Genomic DNA, 14,367 nt, shown 5'->3' on the forward strand with positions numbered 1-14,367 from the left:
GAGAGGGCGGCACAACGGGCGGCCAGGCGGGAACAGGGGGGACGCAAGCCCTGGGACCGCGCAGGCGTCTCCTCCGTCGCCGCCTCCGCCGGCGGGGATGTGCGTCGAGGGCCCCGGGCTCCCCCGACGGACCACCGAGCAGCTGAAGAGGCCGAGCGCTGAGCGGGCGGGAGAATGGGGCGCGGGAAGATGGCGGCGCCGGCAGGGCCGGCGGCTTCGTCGAGCATCTCGCTGTCCCGCAGCAGCAGCAGCAGCCGCTCTCGAGCGGGAGGCGTGAGGAGAAGATGCCAGTGGCTCATTTACTGGGTGCCGGTTCTCTTCATCGGGAGCATCGTCGCCTGGTCCTACTACGCGTACGTCGGCCAGCTCTGCTTGAGTGAGTCCCTGGAGGCGTGGGGGAGAGAGGAATGGACGGAGATAATATATTTATTCTACATATATGGCGGGGCGCGGGGGAGAAGAGAGTTTCTCCAGAGGCACCTCTGGCCAAAGCTCGCCTAAGAAATGGGGCGCGGGCGCGGTTCGGATATTGGCCCCGACTCCTCTCCCGACGAGCCTTTTACCCTTGTCTTCTTCTTCGACCTCAAGCCTTAAGCTGCGTCGGGGGCAGCATGAGGGGCACCTTTTTATTTTATCCTTCCTGCTTGCCTTACGCCCTCCTCCGTCCCTCGATAATAACGCGCGCGTCAGAATTTGAACTCGATGCCTTAGGGGCGTGCTGGGGTTTTTGTGTGTGTGTTTTAAACTGTTGTTTGTTGAGGTAAAACACTATTAAAACGGGTTGCGCTTTCAATAGACCCGCATGTGCGCGCGCGTGTGTGTGTAAACACGCGTGCACACGCGCGCTCGTTCACTCAGAGAGAGAGAGAGAGAGAGAGAGAGAGAGAGAGAGAGAGAGAGAGAGAGAGAGAGAGAGAGAGAGAGAGAGAGAGAGAGAGAGAGAGAGAGAGAGAGAGACTGTGTAGCGCGCACGCTCAGCATAAACAATCGATTGCCCCAGAGCGGACTCTCCTAAGGCAAACCGGCCGCTGACACTCAGCTGATAGCTTCCACAAGAGGAGGAAGTGGGCACTGCTGGTTGGGAAACATCCTTGTTTGTAGCTGACAGGGAGTTGGGCTTTTGTTTTCACCCCATATTTCCCCCCAAAAAAACTTTTTCCCCCTTATATTTTTCTTTCTTTCTTTTTCAACACTTAAAATCAACAATAGTGATTTGGTGCTGCTCTTAATCATGATAGAAAGGCAAGCTTCCTGGTTGGGCTTTTTCCTGCATGGTGTGTCTAATCTGTGTACATGATTGCAGTTCCAGGACTGATTTATTTGGTGCTCTGGATTATGTAATGCAGAGTAACACCACTGTGATCTTGCATATGTAGGTCTGGAATGTTTTCATGGTGAACAAAACATCCTGCTTTTTGCCCTGCCTTGGGAGTGGTGACAGCAGCACCTAATCCGTTGCTTCTCCTACCGCAGGTTGTTGTTTACATGCTTAGCATTGCCTGGGCTGAGCCAAGTAGGATCTTTCTCTTCACAATCCCATGTGTTAAGAAGGATAGACTTGGGTAGAAAACACATGTACACACATTCACACTCAGAGTGCCTTGGGTTCTCTAAGGATAGGCATACAGTTAACTTGTGACCTTTAGCAGGTGCTCATTGTCTAATGGCCAAATGGTTGGGACCCTTCTGTGTCTGATTTTATAATTGTGGCTATTTCTGTTTAATGTGTATATTTACTCTAGCGCAGCACACATTGCTTATTAGAAATGAGCAGATACAAAATATAGCCTACTTGGCAGGCACTGTATAGAGAATAGTAAATCTTCCTTCATCTCCTACCGCAACATTATTTTTGTATGGTTCTGGTGTTAAAAAGAGATCTAGGGATTAATTGGAGTGTGATTTTTAGTAGTCTTGGCCTTTTCCTTAATCTGCTAAGAATAAAAAGGAAGGTCTCTTGAGAGATACTCTGCCTTTTGTAAATAGTGCCTCCTGGGTTAATTAAATGCTAGCATGTGCTAAGCTAGGTCCCAGTCATGCACTAAAAAAATCTTGTGCATGCTGGTTTACTATTGTGGTGGTGATGCATATCTGCAAGATAGTAAACAACTAACAGCAGCGTACCTCCCACACAGAGTACAACTACATTATGAATTTCTGGGAATTAAAACTGTACACCATTGCCATCTTTTCTATATGCTTTACTTTCTCGAGACACACACACACAAATGTGCTTTGAGGATTTGGATCAAAATATGACGGTTTAATTCTGTTTTCTGCTATTGTGAATAAATTTGTGCTAGAGATAAAAATGCACTTTATACTTTATTGTGGACAAGGTTATAATTGTACATCTATAACATGAAATAAAATGTGTAACATGTTTTAGTTTCAGAACTGTAAAATAATGTTAAGTGTGCTATTGGCTAGCTGCTGTTATTTAGTAGATTTTTTTGTTGATCTTCGGTGGTTGTAGTAACTTTCTTTCTTAAACATACAGCAAATGCTTTAAAAGCTGACATCCCATGTTTAAGACTGCCTACATAGGTAGTGACCAACTTTTAAAAGAAGTGTTCTACATAAAGTCTAAGGTAGATAGCATCACTGTTTTAGTGTATATCATACTAGTAGTCTTCAGCTTCTCAAACCTGGGGCCAATGCAGGATGCAGTTATCAGTTTTAGTACATATGCCAATTTTTCCTTTTCTCTTTCACTCTTCCTCTGTCTTCTACTTTTTCTCTCCTCCCCCAATCTTTTCCCTTTTCTGAACAATGTAAAGAAATGAACAAGAAAAGGGTAGAGTTGCATGACCTAGTTTTGAGACACAGCCTGACCCAATGCATCTCTCGTTTATTGATGTGATTTCCCCCATCCATTTGCATAACAGGCAGCAATGCACTATGGGAGAGAACAGATTGTTTGTCTTTAACACCTGATATTCAGTGGTATATTGCCTTTGAATATGGAGGTTCCATTTAGCTATCTGGGCCAGTAGTGACTGTACACTTAAATCTAACAAATAATAGGAATATCTTTTAGTGTACTCCCATCAGTTTTTTTAAAAAAGCTTCCAGTATATAATGTGTGTGAGACTCCTGCTTTCAAAAAGTACCAGACTGTATTCTGTTCTGAGACACAGCAGGATTGCCAGGGCTTGGAAGACGGGTTGCTACAAACATAAGCACACACCACTTGCTCTGACTCTTCTGCAAGGTTCCTTGTCAGGCAGTGAGTGCAAAAGAGATGCTCTTTCTTTACCTTTGTGGAATATTTAGAGAGAGTGAGGAAGCTGAATAGCTGCTAGAAACAACTATTGACTCCCAAACCCAGAATCCTGATGAATGGTCAATAACCATTGATAGGCTTCTCCCCTGTGACAATTGGATATTTCCCATTAAAAAAATGGTTAATTATAAACATTTTTGTCTTCAAAATCTAGACTTTGTTTAAAGACACAAATTAGCTGAAGGAAAGCACTTTTAAGTCCTTTTTGTTTCGGTGGGAAAGTTAGTGTGTGTATAACGTTAGCAGGAATGTATCCATAGTGGTTATAAATAAAACGATTGGACTAGGAATATTAGATTTCAATATGAAATTTAATTCTTCCTCGCTTATTAGCTTTCGCCCTAAACATTGTGTCCTTAATCTTTGGGAAAGATAGGGCAGATTCTCATGACCATTTGGACAATCATTGCCTTATCAGAGATTACTGTACACATTGATGGCTTGTGATCAAATCATAATCACATACAGGATTAGATGTTTAGCATACCATTTTGATTAATGTTGTGCCTAATAGTTTTAAGATTTGTATCTCCCCCAGCCCTAAATACTTTCTGTGTCTTTAACTGGGTGCCCCAAGAAGTTACCAAGCATTTATTTACTTACTTCATTTATATCCTACCATTCCTTCAAGGAACTCAGGGTGGTAAACATGCTCCACACACACATTTTATCCTAACCCTGTTGGTTAAATTATAGTGCCTGACCCAAAGTTACCCAGTGAGCTTAATAACTGATTGGGTATTTGAATTTTCCTAGTCCAACCTTCTAAACGGAGCCAGCAAACTGGCACCCGCTGGTGCCATGGCACCCATGATCGCCTTCAGCGGCATCCCTGGGCAGGGGCTGCAGACTCTGCTTTCATTTTTTTTTAAAGCCCCCATAGGAAGAAAGTTGTGAAGCAAAATGCACAGGTACCCTTTTAAGTGATCTCTGTGAAGTGAGCCAGACTGACTGATCGCACCTGTCAGTGATTTTATCCAATAGGTTAATTCAGAGCTGTGACAGATACCAGGCAGTAGGAATCCATGAGGCCCCAAAGAGCTGTTGTTTTTCCCTCCCCTTGGTCCTTGGAATCTCTGTAGTTTGCCCTTCCTTTTTCCCTAGCAACTAAGATGCATCTTTCTTGTGGTGGGTTTGTCTGAGATCAGATAACTCCCAGAAATTATTTTTTGCAAATGCTACAGCACAATACATGTGGGTGGATATTAAATAATTCCCCTTCCCACAAAAGGCAAATATGAAAACTTTGCAGATAGGCCTAGGATTATCTCCTGTGCAGGAGCTAAAGATCGAGCACTCATTAAGAATTCACTGTATAGTTTACATACAGTACGGTGGTGCATATGTTTATTCAGAGGTAAATGTCTTTGTATCATCATCAGAGTACATGGGATTTGTGCTGCCATTCTCAAGTTACCATAATTCCTGGGGTGGGTTTTTTGTTGTTGTTATCTTTAATTTTCTGTGCCAGATGTTCTGTAGCTAAAGACAAAGATTTTTATCCTCCTTGTTCCTTATTTTCTTGTAATACTTTTCAAGCCACAAAACTAGTGTGTTGTGTTTGTGTCCTTATGCTCTTGTTTCCTATCTCTGAAATGCCCGGCCTCCTGATACTAGAACATTTCCATCAGTTTTGGTTTTGAAACAATGTTTAAATGCATGCTTGTTCTCCCAGTTTCTACTCATTTAGTTAATTTTCCTTCATTTCATTTCCTCTTGTGTCATTTTCATATCTCTTATATTTTTGTCGATTAGATAAGCCTGCAGACAGTACTGTGCTTCATTTTATTGTGCATCACTTCGTTTTGTAACTGCTTTAGAAGTTATGGTGTCATTGTTATGGAATCTTGTTCTCCCCCACCCCTGCCATTGATGGTTTTCTGAAGGTGGCAATTACCATTCAACCTGCTATTCTTCTGGTGCTGCAACCCTGTAAATACATACCTGAGAGAGAGCCATCTTGCATTCAGTAGGACCTAATTCTGAGTAAGGATTCATAGGATTGTACTGTGAGTTAATATGAACAACCTAGAAGTCTAAGCAATGGTGCACGGAACACTGTGCCGAGTGCCACAGTGCACAGAAATGTTGTTTACCTTCCCACCACAGCGGTACCTATTTATCTACTTGTGCTGGTATGCCTTCAAACTATTAGGCTGGCAGGAGCTGGGAAAAAGCAATGGGAGCTTACCCCATCGTGCGGATTTGAACTTCCGACCTTACAATCAGCAAGTCAAGAGGCTCAATGGTTTAGACTACAAGATGTAGTACTGGCCACTGTCTTAGAAGGTCTTTTTAAAAAATCAGACATTTATGGAGGATAGATTTGTCTGTAGTTATTAGCTGTGAAGGCTAAATGGAACCTCCATGTTCAGAGGCAGCATCTGAAAACCTGGGAGTTGAAGCAACAGTGGGACAGGGCTATTGCTGTTATATTCTGTGTGAGGGCTTCCAATAAGCATTTGGTTTGTCTGATGGAAAGAAAATAATGGAGTAGATGGACATTTGGTCTGATCCAGCAGGATTCTTATTGCATTCTATGCAGCTGTTATCTCTACTGCCTCATAGATATATAAGTAATACTATATACAAGTTCAATGTGTTCTTAACTATCAGCACCACATTTGGCACATGCTGAAAGACAAATTGGCTGGGATTTTGCAAGTTGTGTATTAGAAATGGCATTAATGCTCAAGTTGCCTTCATCCAAAGCAGTCAAAAACCATTATGATATACAATCGGTGTACTTATTTAAATCGTTTAAATAAAATATAGAAATACAGTCATACCTTGGTTCTCGAACGGCCTGGTTGACAAACAAATCAGCTCCCGAACACCGAAAACCCGGAAGTAAAGTGTTCCAGTTTTTGAACATTATTCTGAAGCCAAATGTCTGATGCGGCTTCCGCTTGAGTGCAGGAAGCTCTTGTAGCCAGTTGGAAGCCATGCCTTGGTTTTTGAATGGTTTCGGGAGTCGAATGGACTTCGGGAATGGATTAGATTCAAGAACCAAGATTCCACTGTATGTATTAGATCTCTGTAATTGCTACTGGAGACTTGCCAGTACAGACAGTGACTAGTTAATGTGTATCTCAAAGTTGCTTATGCACACACAGTGCTGAACCAGGAAGTGACCGAAAATGTCACAAAAACACCAAAAAAATGGGTGGAACAGGGGCATAACAGGTGGGATGTGCTTATACGCACTCTGCTGATGCATGTGGGGGCCGGGAACAGAATCTCCATGTGAAATGGTCATCAGCTGTATTTGCTGTAGCTATAAGGTTAAATAAACTGTTTTTTTACCCTCTCTTCTTCTTCACCTTTTCATATTCCAATACTGAAAAAGAGCCATGTAGCACTTCAAATGCTAACAGATTTATTGTAGTAGAAGCATTCAATAAAAAACATATGCTACAATGAATCTTTTAGCATTTAAGGTGCTACAAAATGCTGCTGTTGTATTTGCTGTAATGGATTAGCACAGCCAAACCACCCCCTCTGAATTTTTAATCACTCTATCTAAATATTTTTGCAAACCATACTCGGAAGGAGCTGCACTGGAACTGCTTGTGAGGAACTGCCTCTGACACATAATTTGTACTTGCATTGCATGTACCTGCAATGCAGCCACTGATTCTATAACCTTACTTCAAGGGGGAAGACTGTAGGCTTCTGGCCAGGAATGTTGAAATAATTTTAAAGAACATAATTTTTTAAGACTGGTATTCAGTTTTAAAACTTGTATTTTAAAACTGGTATTCAGCAAAAAGACACACAAATGAAGAATAATTATGACCTGACCTCTGGGAACAGCAGAGGACTTTTCCTGTTAATCCAGAAGCAGGGATATAGATAATATCTTCGAGCCAAACTGGAATTTGTATTCAACTGTGTATGACTCTCCCATGCTTACCCACAATTAAGTTTGGAGAAACAACTAAGTGGGAGATTTGTTAACTCTTCTCACCTCCTCCTTCCCACTCCACATTATACCCTACTCTCAGCAACTTCTGCCAGCCTAGCAGTTCAAAAGCATACCAGCACAAATAGATAAATAGATACCACTGTGACAGGAAGGTAAATGGTGTTTGTGTGCTCTGGCATTCTTCACAGTCTTCCGTGCACCAGAAGCGGTTTAGTCATGCTGACCACATGACCCAGAAATTTTTCTGTGGACAAACTCCAGCTCCCTCAGCCTGAAAAGCGAGATAAGTGCCACACTCCATAGTCTCGTTTGACTGGACTTAATCAGCCAGGGGTCCTTTACCTTTCACTTTACTCCTAGCAGCTTTTATCCCTCACCTAAAATGTCAATCTTTTTTGTGTGTGTGTCCATGAGTACATCTAAAATCTTGAGAAAGTGTCATGAATGCTGTCACAAAATGAGAACCATAGGAATACCCATTCACAAAATGACTGTCAATGACGACCAATTGCAAAAACACCCATTTCACAGAAGGCAAACCCTCTTCTTCCTCCACATAGGATAAAGAGAATCACACAAACAAACACATACACATGCCTCAAGGAGAAATCACATAGAAACACACTCTGCTACTTCCCTTCTTATTTGGATCATTTTACTTGCACTCCCTCCAGATGCATTGTGTTGGTCACTGCTGTAACAAACAAAAAACTATGTCTTCATACTTTACCTTCTTACTTGCCTGTTTTTGGTCCTTATCTCATCCAGAAAAAGTTCATAGAGGCAAGATGTGGTAAAGAGTGATGATCCCCTGGTCATCTCGGTGTTCTTTTTAAGGTGGTGATTGCTTCCTTCCCTCTTCTGAAGGGAGAAGGAAAAGGTGGAGAGCTTAGGGGCCTTATGGGCACCCTGGGAGGTCAGCATGGCGCTCAGCTGTATTCATGGGCACCATGTTAGCTATACCACAGCCCCAACAAAATGCCAAATGCATATACAGCCATTTGTCTACTTCTTTTGCCCAGGAAAACTGGTGTTATATATGGCCATGGTGGCTGGGAGCAGTCAGCCCTGTTTGAATTCCATAAGTGAAGTTAGTTGTGGCTTGACTAACTTGTTTCATTGGTTTCAATAGAACTTAGTCATAACTATGTAGTACATGGGCTATATCCTGCCTTCCTCTCTGGGCAGTGTATTAGAGATTAAACAGAAACAAACCAGTATGTCTCAAACAGAACAGTGAAAAAGTATGGTGTATTAGACATAACACAAAACAAGGAGAACATTTTGGATGTACTCTATGCAGAAAGCAATGTGATTACAAAAAACAGCAACCCACAAATGACAAGGTCCTGGAGGTTAAAATTGTAATGATAATTCCTATATCATTTCTTAATTTTTTCCAAGTGGTTTTAATCTATTACATTTTCTGATTGAACAAGCATGTAAAATAGGCCACTTATTTCCATATGCCCAAAAGGAATATAGGCTAAGAGAACGTGACTTGGCCAAGACCACACTCAAATCTATGACAATGATGATATTTGAACCAAAAATCCTCAGTCTTTGTTTATCCATTAGGCAGACCAGCTCACTAGATAGCTTTGCTCTTTATGGCACATAAAATATTGGTTGAGTCACGTGTAAATTTTTAAAGGAAAAGTTATTGAAAAAAGATGATGTGACAGTTAGGCAATACATTGAAAGTATTTTAATTGAAATATTTGTCACATAATTTTACTGTGACAAGTATAATTAATATGCAGCAACGTCTGGTACTTAGCTATATATAGACATGAAGCAGAAGCACTTTGAAGCATCGTTTAAATGAATGAGAAAGTTAAGCACATGCTTAAATCTTTCCAGCTGAAATCAGTTGAACCTCAAATGCATGTGCATCCCCATACATTGCAAGCATCCTCAATTTACTCAGTAGAAGATGTTGGGCAAAGGACTTCAAGGTGCCACTTAGTCATATTTGACTTGTTTCTTTCTTTATTCAGGAGCATTTTTCTCCCACCCTTAAGCCCCAAAACTCCCAAAGCAACTCACATAATATCAAAAATAAATGACAGTCCCTGCCTACAGGCTTACATTGTAAAACTTTATAAAACATAATGTGTATCAAAAGGGATGGGGAGAGAAGAAGAACAGGTAAATTCAGGTACCAGTTTTGAAGTTACTGAGTTTGGATCATAACAAACTTGAATGGAAGTAGTTGAGGAAGAGCAGGAGCTAAACAGAGCTGGTCTCAGAATCGGGTGGGGTGAGACCTGCTTTCCATCTTTCCCTCTGCTGCTGCCCAATGCAGTGTTTGTATCTCAAAATACTACAATTAGTAAAACCTAAAATTGAATTACATAACCCACATTTAATTCTTTTACCACCAATGCAGTTTAGATCATGAAGTGTTAAGGCTGTATACCTTTAGAAATAAATGAAATAAAATTGATGCATGGGGGAGAAAACTACCAATAAGTCATGGTTGTGTATCACTCTATTTCAATATATGTTAATACCACTTGTAGATAAATTGTTAGTGATCATCCAATTGGTGATCCCATTTTAACCTTATAGCTAACAATAGTGGGAAATTTCAGTTTCAACCCCCTAGCTGTGAGAAAAGGGCATCAAGACCCTGGGAGCCAGGAGCCCCTTTCCCTCCAACACCACTCTCAACCCCTTTGGGAGGCATATCTCTGCAGACTAGCACTTTAAGAGTGTTGTCTATCTTAATATTTTCCACTGGCTTAAGAAGTCTTTCCTATCTCAAGTTGAAACTCCTGTATCCTCTTCCACACTAGAACTAACTGAGAAGAGTAGTTGTTGTTTAGTCATCTAGTCGTGTCCAACTCTTCGTGACCGCATGGACCAGAGCACACCAGGCCCTCCTTGTCTTCATTGAGAAGAGTATTTCTCCTTTTAATGCAGTTGTGGCTGTTCACCCACTCAAGGATCTAATCATCTTTTCAAGAGAGAATACCGGCCCCTGAATGTTCCCCCTTTATTTACTTACAAATATTCTAACTGCTAGGATATTATCCTAGGGTGGGTTGGTTTGTTTGTTTTGGAATGGATGTTTAATTGGTCACAGCAATTTACAAAGTAAAATATTTATATTAACTAACAAATGTACACATTGTCTCAAGAAGATGGGAATGTCTTGTTTGTGCTCAAATAATGGCAACTAATATTTTTTCACTTTGTTTTTTTCTGTCTCTCTTTCAGTAACCATGACAAATATTGGAGAAAAAGGTAACTGTTTATTTATTATTACATTTATGTTTTGCTTTTCTTACAATATCTCAAAAAACAGTGTATATAGAGTTCACTTCGCTTTAGCAAGGTTTTACTACACATTTCGTGATTTACTCTCTGCATTTTGATTCCTATATCTACGCATGTAATTATTTTTAAACTTATACCAGGATGAGCAGTTTTGAATTCAGGGCTTGCCAATAGAAGAATTACTGACAGGCCTGGAAAAAATCTTTTTCTGTGCAGTATTAGTAGTAAAGAAAAAGGAAAAAGCTGTATCTGGTAGTCATCTAAAACTGATACAGAATATAAGGCAAGGAGAGAGGGAGAGAAGGAATGCTTATGGAGATATGATTTTGAATCAGCTTGTGTAAGTTACTCAATAATCAAGTTCAATATCAATGCAAGTGAAGAAGGATGAAATAGACTTTTGGTAGAATCCTAGTCTGCATTTTTTTTACTCCTTTTCTTGATATCCTGATTACTGTTTGCATGGGGGCGTATTTAAGAGTGTGCCTCCCCTTCCGCACAGTCTGAAGTGGCAGAAACTGCTGCTTTATAGTAAATGTTGGAAATGTGGGCAGCTTCTTTATTTTTCCCCCATTTGGGGATAAAAGAATAAAAAAATTCCCCATTTGGGGAAAAAACAAACTATGCTGTGAAGCAATTGTGGTTGGTAGATCACTGCAGATGACACACAGCTCTGTTTCTGCTGTTCAACAATTACTAAGGAAGTTGTTTATGTTCCAAATTGGTGATTGGAGGCAGGAATGCACAAGATGAGCATTAACAAATTGATATTTAATCCAAACAAGACACAAGTGCTCCTGGTCAGAAGAGAGACCGATTCTGGAATAGGGATTCAACCTGTTTTGGATGGGGAAGAATATTGTTGAAAGCTTTGGCATTCACCTATAAAGTCCTAAATGGTTTAGGTGCAGGTTGACTAAAGGATTGCCTCCTTCCAGACTAGCTCGCCTCCTGCCTAAGATCTAGTGGGGAGAATCCTCTCTGTATCCTACTTATAGAAGAACCATGGATGGTAGGCACCCAAGAGAGGGCCTTTGATGTGGCCACACCTAGATCTTGAAACACCTTGTCCTTTTAGGTTTGAATGCCTCCTTCCCTGGACAATTTCATCAGTTGTTGAAGACCTTTCCATTCCAGCAAGCTTTCACTGCAGCACTTTGGATAAGAGTCTGTGTTGAAGACTACCAGTTATTTGTCGTGCCTGTCATATCTGTATTTTATTAATATGTTTTATTGTGTATTTATGTAAGCTGCCTTGAGTGAAGTGTAAGCCTTGGAAAGGCTGGATATTCTTACTAAGTAAATAAATATTCTTATTTAAATAAATACAGTGGTACCTCGGTTTTCGAACGTAATCTGCTCCAGAAGACCGTTCGACTTCCGAAACATTCGAAAATTGAAGCATTTACTTACGGAAAACTCAAACACGGAAGCCACGTGGCATGTTCGACTTCCAAAAAGCATTTGAAAACTGAAGCAGTTACTTCCGGGTTTTTGGCATTCGAAAACTGAAATGTTCAACTTCTGAGACATTTGAAAATCGAGGTACCACTGTAAATAGTTATTAGAGTGAAGAGGTTCATCATATTCTTAGATCAGCGTTGCCAATCTGGATATGTCCTCACTGCCAAAAAAATCTCCCCCCTTCTATCCCTCGAGCAGTTTGGCAGTTTAAAGAAGTTTCCTTTTCAGAAAGGAAACTAATAAGATGATGAATGAATGCATCTCTGTGTGAATGATTATGAGGCACTTATAAAAACAAACAAAAAATGTGGAGAACCAATCTGAAGCATGCGGGAGGGGCAATACCAGGGTTCATTTTGCTGGTGTGCACATCATTTCAGTTGCAAACCTGGGAGGAATCCAAGCTCACACTACTGCTGGAGAATCTGCTATGAGGTCTGGTTCCATATATTATATCTGTCCTCATTGCAAAGTGATATTCACTCAACCATTGCTGAAAATCAGCAGCTCAGAACCTTAATCTTGGAATCCTTAACTGGACCCTTCACTGAGCCAGTAATGTCAGTCATTGGGAAGGAATTATTTTAACTGATTCCATCAGGCTTCAGATGCAGAACTAATGAGACTTGTTCATGGCTTTGTAGCCAGCCTGATTTAAACTGTAACTGGTCTTAAGTTATGTTTTTATGACTTCTATTAGATTTTATCAATTAGTAATGACTGTAATATCACTGTGTTCGTTTTAATTATTTTAAGTGTCCACAGCAGTGGGAGCCCTCTATGGTGATGGGAACTTATCAGATGAATCAGTGAGTTAATTAAATAAATAGAAATAGCCAACAGACAAGCTCATCTCTTAACGCTGCGTTCTTCAAAAACAGCCAGATAAATTTCCCATGGGTTTAGGGAGGATACCTGAGGACCTTAAATTGCTTGCGTGTACACCTCATCTTTCCTCCCTCTTGTACCTTGGTCTGCTCCTGTAGCTTCCAACCTTGCATGACTTTACTCATATTATAGTTGTTGTCTCCTGTGTGTCCTCCACACCTCCCCCAAATCTTCTTGGTGGGCTTGGGAAGTGAGGAGGAGAGTGGGAGATAATTTCATCAAGCGAGCAGAAATGCTTGCACGGGCAGAATAATCAAATTAGTACAGTGCTAAATTGCACCCATAGAATTCTTCCTAGTAAACCTTACAAGTCTGGCTGCACATTTTCTGGTAGTGCTACAAAATTTCTTTAATTACCCTTATTTTATTTTATAGTTGTGCTGATGTCTTGATAGCACTGTTACCTACTGTGGACCCCTTGGAAATGTTGAGCTTCATCTTGGTTGTCTGTATATTTCTCACACTATTATGCAGTTTCTGTAATTTGTTTAATGCCTTAATTTTATGTCTTTGATTTAGTGGTGTGCCTGCTTGCCTACCATCTATTTTTCACGATGTTTGTGTGGTCTTACTGGAAAACAATCTTTACATCACCAATGAATCCTTCCAAAGAAGTAAGTGTGGTGTAAGAAAAAGGCCTTTGTTAATTTTGTTTCTGGTGCATAATATCCCCATTTTTTTTAGGTGTAAATAACACCTTGTATGAATTCGTTATCTCTAGATCCCATTCCCTGAAGACCACCAGTTAGCAAAACATGGTCATTATTGATAGTTGCAAACATTTTATATCTGGGTGAATAAAAGCACAGTGTTCTTTCATGCACTTTGGTTTGTCTGTCTGTTTGAAATATTTTTACTGAGCTCTTCAGCAAAAAGAAAAAGGCAATCCTTGCCTTCAAGCTTACAATCCAAAAGGCAAGACACATAAAGAAAAGGACTGTGAATGAAAGAGGAAAGAAAACCAAAGCACTTGGTCTTAATTTTTTTCAAGCTTAGCAATAGGACATGATAACTTAATTATGTCTCCTATTGAGACTATTTGAGGGTTGAAAAGGTTGACTTTTCAAGCTATCTCACCTGGGGTTGAGATGTGAATAATATGGAGCATTGAGAAAGTTAGGCTGCAGGCTTCCTGTTTCCAGTGTGCCAGGAATGAAGTCTCTCCCAACACACACACACACACACACACAGAGAGAGAGAGAGAGAGAGAGAGAGAGAGAGACTGAGAGACTGAGATAATCAAATAATGATGAGGGAATTTCATTATCTGCATTCCTCTTAGGTTGGAAGAGGAACCAGGCTCTCACCCAGTTTGCCTGGCGGTCTGGCACTCGCTTCCCCATGGAATGCGAAGGCAGGAAAAGGCGCTGGGTTTTATTAAAGTTTTGCAAGTTTTATTAAAAATATCTGCACAAGTGAGGATGGAAGAAATTGGAATATAATATGGAATTTAACAAAATTGGAACTGTGTGAGTGAGAGAAAGAAACTGAGAGGGAAGGGAGGAGAGAAACGCTA

At 40.7% G+C, this 14,367-nt stretch overlaps 1 protein-coding gene and 1 long non-coding RNA gene across 2 annotated transcripts in view; both read left to right on the top strand.

Annotated features, from left to right (window-relative positions):
* ZDHHC2 (zDHHC palmitoyltransferase 2) overlaps positions 1-14,367 on the top strand; it is a 27,153-nt gene continuing 12,786 nt past the window's right edge. The window contains exons 1-3 of the mRNA XM_081924583.1: positions 1-376; positions 10,440-10,466; positions 13,371-13,465. Coding sequence (XP_081780709.1) covers positions 175-376; positions 10,440-10,466; positions 13,371-13,465 — 324 coding nt within the window. The 5' untranslated portion in view covers positions 1-174. The remainder of the gene's footprint in view (positions 377-10,439; positions 10,467-13,370; positions 13,466-14,367) is intronic.
* Positions 389-1,351, top strand: LOC309377454. Its single transcript, XR_014171588.1, has 2 exons — positions 389-848; positions 923-1,351. It is a non-coding gene; the product is annotated as an uncharacterized lncRNA (long non-coding RNA).

This window comes from Podarcis melisellensis (genome assembly GCF_964234715.1).
Source record: "Podarcis melisellensis genome assembly, chromosome: 9".
Lineage (NCBI taxonomy): Eukaryota > Metazoa > Chordata > Lepidosauria > Squamata > Lacertidae > Podarcis > Podarcis melisellensis.